This window comes from Paramisgurnus dabryanus, chromosome 3, assembly GCF_030506205.2.
Source record: "Paramisgurnus dabryanus chromosome 3, PD_genome_1.1, whole genome shotgun sequence".
Taxonomy (NCBI): domain Eukaryota; kingdom Metazoa; phylum Chordata; class Actinopteri; order Cypriniformes; family Cobitidae; genus Paramisgurnus; species Paramisgurnus dabryanus.
The window spans coordinates 1,583,288-1,605,893 of record NC_133339.1 but is presented as its reverse complement, the minus strand read 5'-3'; the positions used below and the strand labels follow the sequence as shown (position 1 = coordinate 1,605,893).

Below are 22,606 nucleotides of genomic sequence, written 5' to 3'. Positions count from 1 at the left end.
TACTGCTTATGGTCAAAGCAGCGATAACTGAACAAAACAAAATCACAGGACTAATTGAACACACACGTAGCATCAGACACACAAAACTGTACTACTAACTGTAGCTGCTGACCTAAGATCAGCGTAGGGAATCTGGTTGATATAAAAGACATCTAATTTTGGCTGATATGTAGGCTACATTTTGTTGTTAATTGAGTTTTTTTTTATCTTATGGCTGCAATTGTATGATTCTTTGGTTCACAACTTTCTATTCTGAATGTCCATATGTACAACATTCAATTGTAAGTATGGACATGTGCAGTAAATGCATAGAGAGTTAAGTCTATTTATTATCAAAGTATTTATCAGTAACACAGTTATTTTGGGGGGAAATGTCAGGGCACGCCCCAGGGCTCCTTCCCCGGTCAAGGGACGAACGTTTCGAACTCGAAGGGTATTTCCCAATCTCAGAACCCTCGCCCCGTGATAGCACGCCAAACACGCATATCAGCATTCCCACTTTATTGTCAGCAAGGCAAACTCATAAAAGAACTTCAAATGATGGAAATATATTTTTGTCTACCAAAAAAATCTTAAACATTCCACAATTTAGATTAAAAGATTATTTGGTTCAGAAACATTTCAATTAAGTGACTAAACTTTGTCTTCTAATCTCATACAGTAAGTATGACTATTATGTGTATCTAAAGGAAAAATTAGATGGGTTTGTTTCAGTTTTGTGTAGCAATTTTATTTTAATGCATATCATTTAAAAAAAAGTGGCTGACAATGTGAGCAAGCTGAGGCTGACAATAAGAAGCAAAATAACCCTGAAAAGATGTTAAAAAGCTATTGTTCGATTCACAATTTTACATTTCCTTTGGTGTGTTAGTGTGTGTTAGTACTTGTTATGATATGGAAAAGGTACAAACCAGGAGCATCACATTTCTGACTGACGTCAGAGGTATTCAGGCCAATCACAACGTACAGATTAGCTGACCAATCAGGGACACAGAGCTTTTCAAATCAATGGGTTTTGTACAAAATCAGAGTGTTTGAGGAAAGCAGGGATATCTGGAGCTATGTTTTTTTTTACATTAAACCACGTTAACACAATGGGCCCTATTTTAACGATCTAAGCGCATTGTCTAAAGCGCACAGCGCAACGTCTAAATGGGCGTGTCCGAATCCACTTTTGCTAATTTAACGACGGGAAAAATGGTTTTTGCGCCGAGCGCATGGTCGAAAAGGGTAGGTCCTATTGTAATGGGAGTATTTTGGGCGTAACGTGCAGTAAACCAATGAGAGTCTCAGCTCTCATCCCCTTTAAAAGCCAGTTGCGCTGGTGCTATGTCTAATCCCTATTTAGATGACGGACTTTGTAAACTGAAAAACTAAGCGGAGGAAGAAGATCCCTAGTTTAAGATTAATGTTAAATAATTGTGTTGTTTTTCACTTGTATTGAAATTGTTTTTTTTTTATTAAAACCTTTAAAACCCGTTTTCTTTTAGTCATGGAAGTAAAAAGCAGGCTTGTAATTGCTTTAAATGTATGGCTATTCAATATCATCAAAAAATAATTTACAAGTATGTAAGATAAGGTTTGTACTCTAAAAATACCTTATTTGTAACAAACAGGAGATAAAGAATTTACAAACGGCTCTATGCGCGTTTCAGCACTTTGGACAGCGGTTTTTTTAGCAAAGAGTTTTTTTAAGCATTACTTAAAAATGTTTCTCATCTCACCATATCCACAGGTACAGAGTCATCATATACAATAAATCCGTGAGGTAGCATTTAAAAAAAAACATTTAAAAACAGATGCATTTGTTTAAAGCAAAGCATTTATTTACTTACCAGGCTGCAGGTGAAGCAGCTCTTTGCGCCTTCTAACGTCTCATAATTAGTCCTCATTTATGTCCAAGAGACTCAATAATAATCTTTAACATTCAATCCTTTAATCTTTCATATTTTAAAGCATTTTTGTGCTGCTGCGCATTCATGTACCTTGTGATAAGCAAACCCGCGTTGTCCTCCCGTGTATAGGCGCATTTTACTAATGCGCTCTTTAAATAACATAAAACACATTGCGCCATTGACTTTAGACTAGGTTTTTGTTGGTCAATGGCGTAGTCTATTTTAGTTGCCTCAAAATAGCAACGCGCCAACAATGCGCCTGAACACACCTCGTTTTCAGACCAGAACGCCCATGGGCGCAAAAGGGGGCGCAAATGCATTTGCTATTTAAACAACGCGGCGCTAAACGTGAAAATTAGGGTGGAAACTAGCGAAAGACACTTGCGTCGCGCATTGCGCTGCATTGCGCCGGGTGTAAGATAGAGCCCATTGTATTATACTAAATATACAAAAATAATGTTTTTTTTAGCAATGAAATTAGGGCACTTTAAGTAGATAAGGAAGAAACATTAGAAAAATCTAAATCAAAGGATCTACAGACAGAGAGAGAAGCGTCACTAATAAAGTGAAAGATGCTACAAAAATTCAAGAGGCCACAACAAATTCAACACAACTCGTCTATCATACAGACATTAATGTTATTTTATCCAGCTATAATCCAGCCACATTCAGTGATCATGACAAGACAGACTAATTTGTATAATGACCCAATAAATCAGACAGATGTTTCACCTCTCAGTCTACAGCATTTAAAAACCAGAACAACTGTCGCTAACAGATATGGACAAACTGCCAGCAGATAAGTGAAAATCTTGAGCCCAAACATCTCCTGAAAAACACCTGAAACATAAACACATGTTATCATGCAGTATATCTGAACAACAACAACAAACAAAATCACTTGACATCATTTCTATAAACTCTCACCTCTGATTGAGATCCAGCTCTTTGGAGACTCTCCTCTCTCTGGGTGTTTACAGTAGTAGAAACCCTCATGTGACTTTGAGACTGTAGGGATGATCAGCATGTCTCCTGTCTGCACCATTGATCCATCTTTATAAAATTTAGCTCTCATGTTAGAGGGTTTTTTATCTCGATATAAACAGCGTAAAGTCAGAGGATCTCCTTCAGTCACAGGGTGATCAGGACTGTCCAGAATCACATCAGCATCTACACAACAGAAGAAATGACTGATGATTATAAATTATACAAATATAACAGATTGATTTTTATTTTTCTATCAAATTGTCACATCTGAACTCATAAAACAAATAAAATAGAATTCCATATACACTTTCTTTACTCTAACAAAACCCTTAGCAATAAAACCCTTGTAACAATTTACTGCTATAATGGTCTAAAAACACTCAGCAAATACATAACAACACCCCGGAAACCACACCAGCATTAAATCTTAGCATGAGCAATAACATCTGCAATTCAGTGGTAGAGCATTGTGTTAGCAGCGCAAAATGCTGTGAGTTTGATCCCAGGTAACACCCATACAGATAAAAGGCATACCTTGTAATGCAATGTGAGTCAAAAAGCGTCTGCCAAATGTACAAATGTAACTCTATTATGAACCAATGATAATTTAAATTACTGAATTGTACTTATTGCTGCACTTGTTCTTTGTGTACTATTTGTTAAGCTTTTGTGCCTCTAAAATGAGTTAATACAGCCATGTAAACTCACTGTATACAGAGATATTAACAGGATGAAGTTTCTCTCCAGATTCAGACTGACACCAGTACACTCCAGAATCAGATGTGTAGAGAGATCTGATTGTACATGTAGATGTTGTTCCTGATGAGCACAGTTTCAGTTCATCTTCTGTGTATCTTCTCACTGTCCATCCAGTAGATTTACTGTGATCCTCACAGCTCAGAGAGAGAGATTCAGATGAGAAGTGTTGAGATCTGTTGGGTCTGATGATCAGAGAGACTGAAGGAGAAACACCTGAGAAGAAAATGACAGAAAATCATCTTTGTAAGAGATAAATAAATTATTGATATAACACATAGATATTGTTGTTGTTTAGTTGTGTGTGATGAACTCACCAGTGATCCACAGTGTTTGTGTGTTACTGTACTTTGTGTGATAGACTGGATCTCCTCTCTCTGCTCTGCACATATAAACTCCTGTGTGCTTCACAGTCACTGAACTCACTGTGTAGATGCCTTTAGATCCTCCACTGCTGTTTGACACCAGCTCATAATCAACATCTTTATTCACTGAAAAGTCAAAATCTCATTTAACCCTTAAGATGTTTTGAATAATATCAATTGATGTAGATGTTATGAGATGAATGAGGTATTACCTGAGTGAAGACTCTGTACAGTGAACCAGCTGAATGTCCAGCCTGTAGATGAATTTATAACCTCACACATCAGAGTCACTGAATCTCCTTCAGTCAACCACCGGTGTGGAGAAACACTTAAAACTGTCTGTGGTTTATCTGAAAGTGATCAATCTCTCATGAATAACATGTTACACTTCATCTCTTCACACTAATAATGATGAACAAACATATAAACTCACCTGATGATACAGTCAGTGTAACAGCATCACTCATCTCAGTGTTTTGTTCACGTATCTTTCCTCTACAGGTGTATTTACCACTGTCAGTCTGTTGAATGTTGTTGATTTTACACTCTTGTGTGTTGCATTGTGTGATTATATTTCTGTTATTTGTCTTCTCTACAGTCCAGCTGTATGTCCACTCAGTGTCTCCTGTATACTGTATGTCACATCTCAGAGTAACAGTTTCTCCTCTGAACAGCTGTTTGTCAGGATCAACACTCACTACGGGTTTAAGAATCTCTGTACAAACACAGTTTTTGTCCATGTCAATACATTTGTCAAACAGTGTCATTTTTCATAACATTTATATCTTATTTTGTGATGTTTACATTTATTATCCATGTTTGTATGACAGGGGTCTCTTGTAGAAAACCTGGTAAACAGGTTGCATTTAAGTTTATCTTATACCACAGGTCTGTTGAATGCTTGTTCTGATTGGTTGAGAAATGTTCCACAAGTATTGATTATTTTTCTGTAAAACGCACACCCAGCCTCTCAAATGTCTTAAGATAACCACCAAAGCAATGTTAGTGATAACCGTGGTATAAGCAGAATAATTGAGTCCAGTCCTTTGACATATTTGAAGATAATGCACACTCCGCTTCGTGCCACATTACCACCATGGGTTTGCATTATTCTCAAATAATTAAACACCTGTCGTCAATAATTCCTTACATGATGAATTGACTTGAATGATAATAAACAGACTCACTTGATACTGTCAGTGTAACTGCATTACTGATGTGTGAGTATCGTGATCCTCTGGTCTCTGTTCCTCTACAGGTGTATTTACCTGCGTCAGACTCAGTAACAGATCTGATTGTGTAATACTGAAGTTTATTCTGCTGGATGATTGAATCATCTTTATACCAGCTGTACTGCCAGCTGCTGACTCCTCCTCCATTGATGACACATCTTAGATTGACAGTTTCTCCTCTGAATACATGATCAGCAGGCCAAACAGACACTTGAGGTGTTGGTCTTTCTGTACAATGACAAACAATTCATACTGTAAATACTTTAAAATATTGTATAAACAATGTAATAATCAGATTACAGTTTTTATCTTCTGTAACTGTAATAATCATTTATTCATTGAATTATGAAATAAAGGTCATTGTTTTCTCAGAACAAAGTGTATTATGTGAGTTTATATACTTACTCTTTACTGTCACTGTTATTGGTTTACTGTATTGTGTGGAAGCCAGAGGGTTTCCTCTTCCAGCTCTGCACCAGTACTTTCCTCCATCAGAGACTTGCACAGATCTAATTGTTTTATTTCCTGTAGTTTCAGTGGATTCGGTGTTTGATGGGTATCCAAAGAAAAACTTCCATCCAGTGGACTGATGAACCTCACAGATCAGAGTAACTGTGTCTCCAATGAACATAGATGTCTGTGGCTGCACCGTCAGAATTGGTGTTACATCTGTATAAAGGGTAGATTGATCAGTGTCTGTGCACCAAAGCTTTGGAATTCTCTACAGTACCTCAATCACTTTGCAATGTCAACAACATTTTTTAATTTAAATCATTACTCAAGACTCATCTGTTCTCTGGATGTTTTAATCTATAAGGTGTTTAGTTTAGTTTGTTCTGTTCTGTCATGTGTGTATTATTCAGTTTTTCATTTTTCTTGATTTTTCAACAGTTTTTGCCTGTCATTTTTAACTACTGTTTGTACATCATCTATTTGATTGCAATGCAATTGCGGCCGGTGACTTCTTTTTTGAAGGCGCACGATGCAAAGCTCATCACAAGTAGGAAAATAAGTATTTGAACACCCTGCTATTTTGCAAGTTCTCTCACTTAGAAATCATGGAGGGGTCTGAAATTGTCATCGTAGGTGCATGTTCACTGTGGGAGAAATCACAGAAAATCCAGAAATCACAATGTATGATTTTTTAACCATTTATTTGTATGATACAGCTGCAAATAGGTATTTGAACACCTGAGAAAATCTATGTTAATATTTGGTACAGTAGCCTTTGTTTGCAATTACAGAGGTCAAACGGTTCCTGTAGTTTTTCACCAGGTTTGCACACACTGCAGGGATTTTGGCCCACTCCTTCACACAGATCTTCTCTAGATCAGTCAGGTTTCTGGCCTGTCGCTGAGAAACACAGAGTTTGAGCTCCCTCCAAAGAACTATTGGGTTTCTTACAAAGCCACTCCTTGGTTATCCTGGCTGTTTGCTTCGGGTCATTGTCATGTTGAAAGACCCAGCCTAGACCCATCTTCAATGCTCTAACTGAGGAAAGGAGGTTGTTCCCCAAAATCTCACAATACATGGCCCCGGTCATCCTCTCCTTAATACAGTGCAGTCGCCCTGTCCCACGTGCAGAAAAACACCTCCAAAGCATGATGCTACCACCCCCATGCTTCACAGTAGGGATGGTGTTATTGGGATGGTACTCATCATTCTTCTTCCTCCAAACATGTTTAGTGGAATTATGACCAAAAAGTTCTAATTAGGTCACATCTGACTACATGACTTTCTCCCATGACTCCTTTGGATCATCCAAATGGTCATTGGCAAACTTAAGACGGGCCTGGACATGTGCTGGTTTAAGCAGGGGAACCTTCTGTACCATGCATGATTTCAAACCATGACGTCTTATTGTATTACCAACAGTAACCTTGGAAACGGTGGTCCTAGCTCTTTTCAGGTCATTGACCAGCTCCTCCTGTGTAGTTCTGGGCTGATTTCTCACCTTTCTTATGATCATTCTTCTATTTTCTAATGATTGCTCCAACAGTTTACCTTTTTTTCACCAAGCTGCTTGGCAATTTCCCTGTAGCCCTTTCCAGCCTTGTGGAGGTGTAAAATTTTGTTTCTAGTGTCTTTGGACAGCTCTTTGGTCTTGGCCATGTTAGTAGTTGGATTCTTACTGATTGTATGTGGTGGATAGGTGTCTTTATGCAGGTGCATCTAATTTAGGATAATAAATGGAGTGAAGGTGGACATTTTAAAGGCAGACTAACAGGTCTTTGAGGGTCAGAATTCTAGCTTATAGACAGGTGTTCAAATACTTATTTGCAGCTGTATAATACAAATAAATAGTTAAAAAAATCATACATTGTGATTTCTGAATTTTTCTTAGATTATGTCTCTCACAGTGGACATGCACCTATGATGACAATTTCAGACCCCTCCATGATTTCTAAGTGGGAGAACTTGCAAAATAGCAGGGTGTTCAAATACTTATTTCCTCACTGTATGTAGCTCGTCATGTGTGTGGCTCGTCATGTCAAAATATGAGCTTGCTGCAGACGCTTCGAATGGGTTTATGATTAAAGAGATGCTCGCATTTGCCAGATACTCGTTTAATCTCATGTGTTAGTGTTAAGTTAGTGCAGGGGTGGGCATTCCTGGTCCTGCAGAGTCCTGTGTGTCTTGTGAACGTAAGCATGTCTTGCAATATTTGCATATTTTGTGAATGTGAGCATCTCTTTTTATCATAAACCTTTTCCATCCGTGTGCAGCAGGCACGTATTTTGACAAGACATACTTTGAAATGGCGAGCAACACACAACACTCCCATCACATATTTTGAATTCGCACCTGGAAGAGAAGTCAGCGGCCACCACTGTTGCAATGTAAAGTGACCTTGAGCTCTGGAGTAAAAATAGTTATGTGAGTATAAATACTTACCCTGTATTGTCACTGTTATTGGTTCACTGTATTTTGTGTAAACCTGAGGGTTTCCTCTTCTGGCTATGCACTTGTACTCTCCTCCATTATGGATTTCCACAGATGTGATTGTTTTAGTTCCTATAGTTTCATAGTATTTGGTGTCTGGAGGTTTGGTAAAGATAAACTCCCATCCAGTGAACTGATGAACCTCACAGATCAGAGTAACTGTGTCTCCAATGAACACAGGCGTATGTGGATCCACAGTTAAAGTTGGTTTAATATCTAATGATTCTGAATATAAAATCAATAGGAAGATATTTTTGTAACTGGTTATGAGCATGATTAAGCAGTATTAACATCTTGCAATCACAAGTAAAATATGGTAAATTTGGCAGTTTTGTGTTGATTCAGAGTTGGCATCATCTCTATCATTTCTATCCAGCTGCCCTGATGAACTGACAAATTTTCAGCTCAAAAAGCAGATACAGGCAACAAGGAGAAGGTGACGCCACACAAAGGGCTGTCTTAGATAATGAAAAATTGCATTTTTATTACTGTTTGCCAAGTGTGATCTTCAAGGACTCCAAAGCACATGGATGAGATTGAAATTCACCTCAAGTTAAGTAATAAGTGGGATATTGTATAGACAGCAGAATGTTATAGCAGAAATAAGTCCCAACAGTGTTGGAAACAACTTGAAGCGTTTTATTCTCATTGAAGACATTTATATAAATTTTTGTAAACAAAAAAATTTAGTTAAGGAAGAAATACTAAAAATACAGCTCAATTTTTTCCCATAAAAGAGTTCGGTGCACCTACTGTACATGCAGAGATGTATTCATCATGTCAGAATATTTTAGGGTGGTCACTTTTTTAATATAAGGCAATAAATCATGTTTTATGTTTAACGTGCCTAAATTCTCAAATTAGCTGAAATTTGTCAATTAATACATAATTCTTAAAACGAATACTCAATTCCTAATAAATCAAATGTTTGTACAGTACTCTGTGACAGGTGTTTTTTACTTTGATCCACTGTAAAAAAATTACTGTAATTTATGCAGCTGGTTGCCAGTAACTTACTGTAGATTGAAATTCATGTTATTTACTGGCAACAGTTTGTTCAAAATTAAATGAACATTAAACATTAACAAGTCCTACAGAATAAAACTATTAAATAACAGCCTCATGCAAAGCATTCTGGGAACCAGAAAACCTTATCAACCTTATTCTGTTTTTTTTTCCTTCAGATTTTGTTTATTTGTTATTTTAGTTTAATTCTGAAAAAATCATATGTGTAATGTTTAATGTTCATTTAACTTTGAACAAACTGTTGCCAGTAAATAATTAAAATTTAAATCTACAGTAAGTTACTGGCAACCAGCTGCCAGTAATACTGTAATTTCTACAAATAATTTTTTTTCAGTGTACCCGTCAATAAAACAATGAGACAAATTTTTTATTAAAACATTTAATTAAAACGTGATGTGTGTGTTCGTCAAATCGCTTCTCTATTGCACATGAAAACAATGCCGTGTTTTAAGTCTGCAGTTGTTTAATTTAAACGCTGCTAACAATAACCTTGACTAATCGAAACTGAAACTAGCAAGCTGTACTATTTCAAGTCGAAGGTATGCACAAGGCTCATTTCATGCAGCCCAATGTTAAGTGTTGTGTTTCTAAAAATATCTGCAAATGTTTAGAGGACACGGCACACTCGTTACAGTGTGCTGCTTAATGGAATATGGTGCGAAGGGGCCATTTAAGTAGAAAAAAATTACCCTTAAAAAAGTGACATGTTTGTCAAGTATGGAACGCATACTCGAAATGTGACCTCTCCATTTAAACCATCACAGTGAGAAGTGAACACATGCACTGTCAGTCGTAAACCCACACAAACCCAGAACAGTGGGCAGCCGTACCCACAGCACCCGGGGAACAATTGAGGTTAAGTTGCTTGCCTCAGTTCTCACCGTGAGACTCGAACCAGCAACTCGTGTGTTACAAGCCCAACTTCTCTAACCACTAGGATATGACTGTCTTCTTAGATGTATCTACTGTTATTGCAGTGCAGCTTATATAATAAATATGATGGATGGTCTTTTGCGGATAATCAATGCAATATTTTAAGAACAAAATATATATTTTTTACTTACATTATAAACTATAATGACTAGCTTCTCTTAAGGACGCCATTTTGGACTCTCGCGATTCACGAACACTTGCTTGGGGGTAAGTAAATCATGGGGTAATTTTGATATTTGGCTGGAGTATCCCTTTTAGCTTTCTTGACTGCAATTAAACCTCTCTGTAAATGGTTCTTTCAGGTGCAATACTCTTGTGGCAATTTTCTTTTTTCATTTCTTTCCTCCTTTTATACCTAAACACTGCAGATATAATTAGTGAAACTATGTTAGCTGGTCTTTTTGGGCCAGGGCTAAAAATGAATTGGCTTTTGTGAAAGGTTAATTTTGTAAAATGTATAATTTTGGATCAGATTTGGCACAGCACTCTGCACAATAATCTAATATTATGTGAATGAACACCACAACAGCTCAAGCTTTGTCTCAGCTGGTTGTATCTGTAACGTTGGAATATAAGAAATTAAAATGTAATACCTGCAGTTGTTTCTGAGTGGATGTTTGAAATCAGCACTGTAAAGGACAAATAGAAACATTCATTACAGTTTTAACATGAAACTGATAAACCATTTGTATGTAAAATACATCAATTTATAGATCATGCTGTTTCTATATGTACAGCCTGATCTCACAAGAAAATGTACATATTTTATGAGATGGCTAATTCGTATGGAGCCATATCCCACTCGTTTAATTTAACTCATTTACCCACTTAAGTGCACATAACCAAAATAACCAAAAGTTAATAACAGTCGCCCATAGAGTCCATGGTCTCTTTTAACTCACCACTCTGCAGCTCATCTTGTATGAAACAGAAACACACACTTCACCAGGTGCTGGTCATATAATTATAATATCATCAAAAATGTGATTTATTTCACTAATTCCATTGAAAAGTGAAACTTGTATATTATATTCATTTATTAATTACACACAGACTGATATATTTAAAATATTATTTTTTTAATAATGATTATAACTGACAACTAAGGAAAATCCCAAATTCAGTATCTCAGAAAATTAGAATATTGTGAAAAGGTTCAATATTGCAGACACCTTGTGCCATACTGTAATCAGCTATATAACTCAAAACACCTGCAAAGGCCTTTAAATGGTCTCTCAGTGAAGTTCTGTGGGCTACACAATCATGGGGAAGACTGCTGACTTGACATTTGTCTAAAAGATGACCATTGACACCTTGCACAGGTCATTGCAAAAGAGGCTATCTCTGTGTCCAAGCACATTAATAGAGAGGCGAAAGGAAGGAAAAGATGTGGTAGAAAAAGTGTACAAGCAATAGTGTTAACCGTCCACTGTAGAGGATTGTGAAACAAAACTCATTTAACAAATGGGGGAGAATCACAAAGAGTGGACTGCAGCTGGAGTCAAGAACCACTACGCACAGATTTATGCAAGACATGGGTTTCAGCTGTCGCATTTCTTTGTCAAGCCACTCTTGAACAACATTGTCAGAAGCGTCTTGCTTCTGGACTGCTGCTTAGTGATCAAAGTTCACTCTGAAAGTGATCCAAAGTTCACTCTGAAAGTGATCCAAAGTTCACTCTGTTCTATGATTAAAGTAAATTTTGCATTTCCTTTGGAAATCAGGGTCCCAGAGTCTGGAGGAAGAGAGGAGAGGCGCAAAATCCACGTTGCTTAAAGTTTCCACAGTCAGTGATGGTTTAGGGTGCCATGTCATCTGCTGGTGTTGGTCCACTATGTTTTCTGATATTGATATACTTCTGTTTTCCGTATACCAGGAAGTTTTAGAGCACTTCATGCTTCCTGCTGCTGACTAACTTTATGAAGATGCAGATTTCATTCTCCAACAGGACTTTCCAACCTGCACACAGTGCCAAAGCTACCAGTATCTGGTTTTAAGGACCATGGTATTTGTATCTGAATACAAATGGTAATTAATCTTCCTAAAATAAGGTTTTACTACAATAAAATCATAATTTATTTTCCGAAGGGACTTTCGATAAAGACTTTGTTAGCAAGTATATCTTTTCACAAACCTATTTACTATGGTAAAATAAGCCTCATCACAGCTACAGACTCTACAATGCTCTTGAAGACCTATAAATGTCCCTACGAGGTAAAAAAATTCTGGTATTCCTATCAATTTGTCCCCACAATGTGATAATTACCCCCCCCCCCCCCACACACACACACAAAGATTTAAACTCTAAGAGCAACATGAAAAGATTTTGTAAAAAATACATTAGCAGTAAATGGCTTGATCCATAAGACAATGTGACAGTAATTGATGTGTAGTTAAATCCATAGAGAGAAGATAATACTCACAGAGAACTAGAGGAAGAGAAATCAACTCCATACTGATCTACTGATGATGACTGACACTTAAACAATAAACACAATGTCTTAAACCCTCAAGACTTCCTTTATAACAGTTTCTTAACCAGGGGCTGGGGGTCCACTAGGGGGCCTCACAATGGTTTGAAATTGTTTATCAAAGATCTACTGTACACGCATTAAAATAAAAATATTAATTTATTTAAACAGATTTTTTTATCAATATGTTTTTCTTTGATTGGTTATTTTAAACAAACATTCATATTTCTAGTTATGTCAAGTTATGGAGTTCTTTACTGGGTTGTGAGGGGGCCTATAAATTGATGTGAACAGAGGAGGGGCTTGAAAAAAACTAAGATCCACTGCTCTACCACAACATGTACTACAGGACTATTTTAGATATAATCTACAAATTAAGCATCACAGACTTACATTTCTACACAAATATTTTGTTGTTTAACTTTTTCATACAGCAATAAATGGAGCATAAATAAATAAATAAATAAAAATAAATAGAAAAAAAAATAGAAATTTTGGACCTATGCGATTCACAAACGTTTGCTTAAGAGTAAGTAAATCATGGGGTAATTTTGATATTTGGCTGGAGTATTTTATCTTTCTTCACTGCAATTAAACCTCTCTCCTTGAAGCTCTTGATGATTTTGTAAATGTTTCTTTCAGGTGCAGTATTCTTGTAGCAGTTTTCTTGCATGTGAGGCCATTTTGATGCAAATCAATGATGGCTGAACAATAGTGATGCACAGGTCAGGCTTTTTCCAACCTGTGGGTCCGGCTATGAAATATTTTACCTGTCCTGCAGCACTGTATCTATTTTTACAACCCTATTTACAACATTAAATATTTAAAACCTTAATTTGATTTTCAAAGATTTATTATAAAAACAGATAATTTTTTCCTGATTATATTTAATCATCCTTGGGACATCTTCACTGAACTTGCGATCAGCTGCAAAATGTTTTGGTCCTGCTCGATTTTCGTTGACTTTGAGAAAAAGAATGGAAAGTATTTCATAAGATACCCTGGGGTGGCTTATGTTTCTCCACTACAGAAAACCACCACAGGTTTATCAATTCCATCAAAGTATTATTTTGTTTTTGTTTGTTTGTTGATCACGAAGTACATTTAGATAAGGAAAACAAGGATGCTGTGTGTATTCAACGCGCCACCATTGTTGTTTACAATGCGTGGAATGGTGCGCTGTGATTTATTGAGTGGATTTATGGCATTCTACAGAGAATGAGGACTGGCGTTTAATGCGTTTTAGGATAAAAAGAGAAAAGATGACAGAATAATACGGCAGATATTTTGCGTAAAATTAAGAATGTACTTTTTATTACTGACCTGATACAATATTTTTTTTTTAAATGCCGATTACCGTGTTTTGGAATCAAACTCTTCCTATATTCCCAAATATTTAATAAAGGCTATAGGGAATTGCACGCAACATACATGTTTTTTGCTTGTTTTGTTTTTAATGACCCGCCCCAACCCACTTGTCATAAAGTGACAATTTCTTTACCCGCCCCAACCTGACCCGCAGGTTTTAAGATGTCCAGCGCATCATTACTGCAAATTTTTCTTTTAAAGTGCCCTAGCTAAAAATAAATGATTGTAAGCACTTCTTCCCTCCTTTTATAGCTTCACACTTTCACATTTACTGCTGACATAATTAGTGAAACTATGTTAGCTGGTCTTTTTGGGCAAGGGCTAAAAAAGAATTGGGTTTTGTGAAAGGTAAATTTTGTAAAATGTATAATTTTGGATCAGATCTGGCATCTGAACACTGCACAATAATCTAATATTATGTGTATGAACACCACAACAGCTTAAGCTTTGTCTCAGCTGGTTGTATCAGTAACATTGGAATATGATAAATTAAAATGTAATACCTGTAGTTGTTTCTGAGTGGATGTTTGAAACCAGCACTGTAAAGAACAAATAGAAACATTCATTACAGTTTTAACATGAAACTGATAAACCATTTGTATGTAAAATACATCATTTTTAAAGATCATGCTGTTTCTGTATGTACAGCCTGATCTCACAAGAAATTGTACATATTTTATGAGATGGCTAATTCGTATGGAGCCATATCCCACTTGTTTAATTTGACTTATTTACCCACTTAAGTGCACATAACCAAAATAACCAAAAGTTAATAACAGTCTGCCATAGAGTCCATGGTCTCTTTTAACTCACCACTCTGCAGCTCATCTTGTATGAAACAGAAACACACACGCCACCTTATACAGGTGCTGGTCATATAATTATAATACAGGGCTTGACATTAACTTTTTGAGGAACTTGTCCTTCGGACAAGTACATTTATGTTTCACTTGTCCATGCACAAAAGTCACTTGTCCGGGTAAAGATTTATAATATAATGTATTTTTTGTGTTTTGCTAATCAGTGGCGGAGCAAGGGATTTTTCATAGGGGTGGCCAGGCAGGGGCCAGCAGTTACTCTGGGGTGGCACATAAAATCTCTTTCATCCAACCTTAAAAACTTTTAAGTATTATAGGTGCATCAATCACAATGATGTATAACATACAATTGCTACAATACTTTAATTTCAATTAAAAATGAATTGAGATGAACATACAATTTATAGTCATAATTCAACCTCAAGATTTTTTTTAAACTATTTAATCAAATAAAACTTTTGAAATTTACTTTGAAACCAGAATTTATATCTCCCATTGCTGAAAAAACTATAGAGACCTTCACATGAATTTTGTAGGCCACTGAAATGTATTTTACTAAGATTCATTTGGCTGCTTTTTGCTATTCTTTCTGAAGAAGGATGCTATATCTGCTCCCTTTCTCTTCATTTTCCCACATTTCAATGATTGTCTGACATTAAAAAACTAAAGCAAAACATTAAAACATTACCATGTTTTAAAAAACGTATTAGGGTAAATGTATCTAGATTATCTGTTAAATATAAAATCAATCTTAATCCTAGCATTTACGCTGTAATGTTTGTGTGGGATTTTTTTAATGTACAGTGACGAACTCTGTCAGATTCAAATCGGCTGTCGCGCGGCACAAACATGTAGGCGCGCTGAAAGAGAGATTCTCATTATAAAACAGATTCTTAAACAAGATTTGAAGCCCATTATGTGTTTTACCGAACTTTAGAAGAAAAAAAATACGGACTGCGGTTGAAGTGTCTGTCATTTATATTCACGCCGGAGCCTGAAGAAACATCGTACTCCACTCCATGCCGCCCCGCCCCTCCGTGTTCGGCGATCAGTTTTCATGCGTGCGCAGCTTGTTTAGTAACAATAACAGCAGGTCTAAACGTGTTTGTGTGAGCGTGTCGGCGCGCTGCGCTCTCTGTTCATTATTCCGCTCGGTGTTTGCGCTGCGTGTTCTGCTCTGTCGTTAACGGCACATAACGTTAAGTAACATTGTTTGAAATTTAACTTGTCCAGTCGGACAACTAATTTTCTCTTATACTTGTCCTTCAAAAAATCCACTTGTCACGGACAAGCCTTAATGTCGAGCCCTGTAATATCATCAAAAATGTGATTTATTTCACTAATTCCATTGAAAAGTGAAACTTGTATATAATATTCATTTATTAATTACACACAGACTGATATATGTGACCCGTCACGGAAACCAGGGACTCAAGTCGGCAGCACAAGTTTCGAGAAAATGAGAAACAAAGTTTTTTTTTCGAAATTTGTGATTTTCGTTTTATTGCAGAATCTGTTAGTTAAGATCACGAAGAAGCCTCTCCATGTTTGAGATAGCAGTTTTTGTATATTTAAAAGCGTACATTTTGCGGTTAAAATAGGCTTGTTTTTCCGGAGATTCTAGCGTGCAGCGGGGGGCGTCATTGTCTGTGTGTATATTTACATACTGTATAAGCTTGTGTTTTCGCCTCCGCCCCCAAAGGGAACAGCGTGACTACTTAATAAGGATAGTTCGCCCAAAAATGAAAATAATGTAATTAATGACTCACCCTTATGTCGTTCTAAACTCGGAAGACCTCTGTTCATCTTCGGAACACAGTTTAAGATGTTTTATCGTTAGATTTAGTCCGAGAGCTTTCCCCTTCATTGAAAATCTATGTATGGTTTCCATGTCCAGAAAAAACATCATCAAAGTAGTCCATGTGACATCAGTGGGTCAGTAAGATTGTGTTGATGCATCGAAAATATAGTTTGGTCCAAAAATAGCAGAATTACGACTTTATTCAGCATTGTCTTCTCTTCCGGCTCGAGCGTGAAGTCACGTGACTGTAGTGACGCGCTGCCCTGTTCCTCAGACATGTTTGCTTAGTTTTTTTTTTTTTTTTCAAACTTATAGCCTGCGTCTCCTTAGACTGTAAAGCTCGGGCGCACAAAACAAAAGAAAAATAAAAGAAGCTGGGGCGGAACAAATAACAGTCAGCCGCATCGTACGTCAGCCGCGTCACTGACTTTATGCGGCGCCGCAGTCGGATGACGTCAAAGTACCGCGAGAGCACTTCAAGAAATCTTACGGAGTAGTTTAATTTCGACTCGCTCTCGCGGTACTTTGACGTCATCTGTATGTCAGTTCTTGCAGCGCAGCATGAGTCCAAACACACAGAAGTTACACAGATATAGTTGTATTCTTCATATAATTGGCTACATGTTTTGTCTATCAATATTTTCCATGAAGTCATTGGCTGATGGAGGAACGAGCGAGCCATTGGTAACCTCTCCAAAGGATGTCACGTTTTCGACGGCGCTGTTTGGATGATCTATTATACTACTTCCCTATTTTAAATACAAACTTTGAAGGCGGGTTCATGTGTTTAACGGGGTGTAAGCTATGTGTAAGCTCATATACCCTTACATGTTACGATTTAAATAGTCTTCAGATTATATATTATATTGTATTACCAGACATTCATGCGAAATCTGATGTAAACAATCTATATTTCACGGATTATACGCATTTGTGGACAAATAATGGTCATTGGATAATCTGAAACAGACTGGATTCGACTTGTGATCCCCACAAAGGTAAAAGAGTCATGTTTATTTTTGCGGGTTGTAATTTGGTCATAAAATACTACATATGATGCTAGAACATCTCAAAAAGGGTTTTACAGGGGGCATGGCTTAGCTAAATGAGATGTAAATGAGCCCTATTGTCTCCCCCAGCTGAAAAGAAGAGTCCCTTTCGTCTCGATTTTCTCGGTTTGAGTATTTCTGAGTTCCTATATTCAAATGGCCACAACTTCTCCAAATCTTATCAGATTTCCATGTGTTACACATTGTTGGAAAGCTTAGAAACTGCACTTTCAGAATCTGTGAATAACTCAAAATGCCCAGATCCGACTTGTGTCCCTACTTTCCGTGACTGGTCACATATTTAAAATATATATATTTTTTAATAATGATTATAACGGACAACTAAGGAAAATCCCAAATTCAGTATCTCAGAAAATTAGAATATTGTGAAAAGGTTCAATATTGCATACAATTTGTGCCATACTGAAATCAGCTATATAACTCAAAACACCTGCAAAGGCCTTTAAATGGTCTCTCAGTGTAGTTCTGTGGGCTACACAATCATGGGGAAGACTGCTGACTTGACATTTGTCTAAAAGATGACCATTGACACCTTGCACAGGTCATTGCAAAAGAGGCTATCTCTGTGTCCAAGCACATTAATAGAGAGGCGAAAGGAAGGAAAAGATGTGGTAGAAAAAGTGTACAAGCAATAGTGTTAACTGCATACTGTAGAGGATTGTGAAACAAAACCCATTCAAAAAATGAGGGAGAATCACAAAGAGTGGACTGCAGCTGGAGTCAGTGCTTCAAGAACCACTACGCACAGATTTATGCAAGACATGGGTTTCAGCTGTCGCATTTCTTTGTCAAGCCTTTCTTGAACAACAGTGTCAGAAGCAGCTTGCTTCTGGACTGCTGCTGAGTGATCCAATGTTCACTCTGAAAGTGATCCAAAGTTCACTCTGTTGTCTGATGAAAGTAAATTTTGCATTTCCTTTGTAAATCAGGGTCCCAGAGTCTGGAGGAAGAGAGGAGAGGCGCAAAATCCACGTTGCTTAAAGTTTCCACAGTCAGTGATGGTTTAGGGTGCCATGTCATCTGCTGGTGTTGGTCCACTATGTTTTCTGATATTGATATACTTCTGTTTTCCGTATACCAGGAAGTTTTAGAGCACTTCATGCTTCCTGCTGCTGACTAACTTTATGAAGATGCAGATTTCATTCTCCAACAGGACTTTCCAACCTGCACACAGTGCCAAAGCTACCAGTATCTGGTTTTAAGGACCATGGTATCCTGTTCTTTATTGGCCAGCAAACTCGCCTGACCTTAACCCCTTAGAAAATCTATGGGTTATTGTGAAGGGGAAGATGCGATATGAGATAATGAATTTGAGTTTTTCCTTAGTTGTCAGTTATAATAATCAAAATTTAAATAAATAAACATTTGAAATGTATCAGTTAGTGTGTAATGAATGAATATAATATATAAGTTTCATCTTTTTAATGGAATTAATGGAAATAAAAAAACTTTTTGACGATATTCGAATTATATGACCAGCACCACTATAGTAATACAAACAGGGGCGGAGGTCTGTGGTGGCCAGGGGGGGGCAAGCCTGGTTTATTTTAGTTAACTGAGCATTACATTCACAGGTCATACGCATATTGCAACAATTAACGATTAATTAAGTATAATAGAAATTTATAGTTGATAATAGGACAGTCTTTATGATGTATGCAGCTTGCAAATGCGAGGATTGGAAACGGCCAATGAGAAATCCTGGCCATCATCAGCAACATAGCAGCTGTGGGAATGCTGTGAGCAAGCGCAAAAATTAAGTTGTTTTTATATTCTTTCATAGAAAAAGGCTATACAAGTAATACATTACAGTGATTTTAAATCTAATTGTGATTATGTTAATAAAAAAATTGTTCAATAAAATCTTACGCAAATTTTTATGACACATATCCAGTATGCTCTTAAAAAAAAATGCTGGGTAATGAGCGTAGGTCAATATTAAGTGACAATCAAGTGCCACACCAAATAAAATACTGGCCCAGGCTGCATCCCCCCCCCCCCCCCCCCGAAAAAAGAATGTCCTGGCTACGCATCTGAATACAAATGGTAATTAATCTTCCTAAAATAAGGTTTTACTACAATAAAATCATAATTTATTTTCCGAAGGGACTTTCGATAAAGACTTTGTTAGCAAGTATATCTTTTCACAAACCTATTTACTATGGTAAAATAAGCCTCATCACAGCTACAGACTCTACAATGCTCTTGAAGACCTATAAATGTCCCTACGAGGTAAAAAAATTCTGGTATTCCTATCAATTGGTCCCCACAATGTGATAATTGCCCCCCACCCACACACAAACAAAGATTTAAACTCTAGGAGCAACATGAAAAGATTTAGTAAAAATACAGGAGCAGTAAATGCCTTGATCCATTAGACAATGTGACAGTAATTGATGTGTAGTCAAATCCATAGAGAGAAGATAATACTCACAGAGAACTAGAGGAAGAGAAATCAACTCCATACTGATCTACTGATGACTGACACTTAAACATCAAACACTTTGTGTTAAAACCTCAAGACTTCCTCATTAACAGTTTTTTTAACTGGGGGTAGGGGTCCACTAGGGGGCCTCACAATGGTTTGAAATTGTTTATCAAAGATCTACTATACACGCATTAAAATAAAAATATTAATTTATTTAAACAGATTTTTTTATCAATATGTTTTTCTTTGATTGGTTATTTTAAACAAACATTCATAATTCTAGTTATGTCAAGTTATGGAGTTCTTTACTGGGTTGTGAGGGGGCCTATAAATTAATGTGAACATAGGAGGGGCTTGAGAAAAACTAAGATCCACTGCTCTACCACAACATGTACTACAGGACTATTTTAGATATAATCTACAAATTAAGCATCACAGACTTACATTTCTACACAAATATTTTGTTGTTTAACTTTTTCATACAGCAATAAATGGAGCATAAATAAATAAATAAATAAATAAAAATAAATAGAAAAAAATAGAAACGTCTATAAGAAGCTGATGAACAAATGCTGTTTTTCACACACTAATATCACAGAACTGAAACTAAAACCACACTGAACTTGATCTCCATCAGACCTCTAACACTGATGTGTGTTGCTATATACTTGTGAATGACATCAATGAGAACAATAACTATCACAGTTTCACAGACAAGGCTTAACACGTGTTTGAGCTTCTCAATCAAAACTAATTTGCAGTGACAGATCTTAAAATATGTACCACTGAGGTGTCTCAATATATGCACCAGTAATGTCTTTTTTCTAAGGCATGTTTGCTAAAGATGCTTCAACATCTTACCCTGATAGCAGTAGTTTACAGGGCAGATCCATCACAATATTGTGGAATCCTTTTCCTACTTAGCGGCTAGCCCCTAAGCTCTGAAATGATTTGTCAAAAAACGTTCGGGAATCAGACACAGTCAATCAATTTAAGTCTAAACTAAAGACATTTCTACTTAAAGCATTCACATCATTTGTCTAGTAAATATACTTATCTCGCAATAGTTTGCTTGTCAATACTTTGTGACACTTGCATAACATGTGAACGGCTCCTACGCTAATAGGATTTTGTTTCTTTTTCCCTGTCTCGTTTCCCGAAGGACAATGGGACTAACAGACCCAGTTCCGGCTGCCGTGGAGGTCATCACGCCACTGATCTACTGGCCTTCCTTCAACGTGATGCCCAGCCGATGTCAGACCAACGACCACCAGCTGCCCCCATCTAATCTACTTATCTGTGTATATCTGCATATATATCATGTTTTAATCCCCATCAAAATTGTAAAAATATTTACCTACTATATAATATATTCTTTATAGAATCAGCTATGTCCGGCTCTCTCCCAAGGGGTTTTTCCCCTCCTAGGAACTTTCCGCATGGTTTTTCTCCTAAGGTTTTTGTTACATTATTACTCTACTCGCTAGTACAGTTAATCTTAACCGCTATATTCTGCTGCTTGTGTTTTATGTTTTATGATTTTCTCCTGCATCTATTAATGTAAAGCTGCTTTGAAACAATTGTGAAAAGCGCTATATAAATAAAATTTTATTGAAAAAAAAATGAATACATAAATTGAATATTGAGCATTAGAGCAGAATTCATCTTGCATCATTTGTACTATAGATATAAATGATACCTGAGTTCAAACTTGTAGAGGAGTTATGTAATGTTTCTAAAAAAAGGTTGGAACCTGAGCTACTGTGTATCTGGAGACCAGAATAACACAGAGACTTCATGTTGTGATGTTTTGACAGTGCCAGTCAGCAAACATCCAAGAGAGCACAGAGGATTTATCCATCAAATGCGCATGAGGGTTGTGTCCGTGTCTGAATGTTTGCGCATGAGCGGGTGCACTGTAAAAAAATTCTGTAGAAATTGCAGCTGGGTTGCCGGTAATTTACCGTAGATTTAAATGTATGTTTTTTAATTGGCAATATTTTGTTCAAAATTAAATAAACATTAAACATTTACAAGTCTTTGTCTTTACAGAGTAAAACTAAAAAAACAGCATCAAGCAAAACATTCTGGGAAACAAAATCTGAAGCAAAAAACAGAAAAAGGTTGCTGATGATTTCTGGTTCCCAGAATGCTTTGCATGAGGCTGTTATTGTATAGTTTTATTCTGTAAAGATAAAGACTTGTTAATATTTAAAATTTATTTAACTTTGAACAAACTCTTGCCAGTAAATAACATAAATGTAAATCTACGGTAAATTACCGGCAACCCAGCTGCAATATCATTGTAATTTCTACGGATTTTTTTTACAGTGTGGGATTGGGAAAACAGCCAGAACAGGGCTCTACTTAAAGTATGTTTTAAATAGATAACATTCAGGCCATAGGCAACCTTATAATGTAAATGACTTAAAGACATGTTCAGTGTTTTTAACTCAAGTAAAATATGTTGAGTAGAAATGAAACTTCTGTGTCACCTGGAGGCGGTCGGGATT

At 36.7% G+C, this 22,606-nt stretch overlaps 1 protein-coding gene across 1 annotated transcript; it reads right to left on the bottom strand.

The window, feature by feature from the left end:
• Window positions 1-316: 316 nt before the first annotated feature.
• Window positions 317-12,591, bottom strand: LOC135734083 (Fc receptor-like protein 5). Its single transcript, XM_065252978.2, has 9 exons — window positions 12,561-12,591; window positions 10,731-10,766; window positions 8,131-8,394; window positions 5,191-5,463; window positions 4,228-4,353; window positions 3,956-4,129; window positions 3,591-3,854; window positions 2,817-3,065; window positions 317-2,735 (listed from the first exon to the last, which is right to left on the bottom strand). The coding sequence occupies exons 1-9, from the start codon at window positions 12,589-12,591 to the stop codon at window positions 2,611-2,613; spliced, it is 1,542 nt and encodes a 513-aa protein (XP_065109050.1). The 3' UTR covers window positions 317-2,610.
• Window positions 12,592-22,606: the final 10,015 nt, after the last annotated feature.

Bases quoted from the DNA above. Each gene is read 5' to 3' on its own strand.
- LOC135734083 (XM_065252978.2), bottom strand. From the start codon at position 12,591: ATGGAGTTGATTTCTCTTCCTCTAGTTCTCT. The intron at 4,354-5,190 runs GTGAGTCTGTTT...GATCACTTTCAG, and splicing joins AGTTACACTGACAGTATCAA to ATAAACCACAGACAGTTTTA. The intron at 4,130-4,227 runs GTCTTCACTCAG...TTGACTTTTCAG, and splicing joins CAGCTGGTTCACTGTACAGA to TGAATAAAGATGTTGATTAT.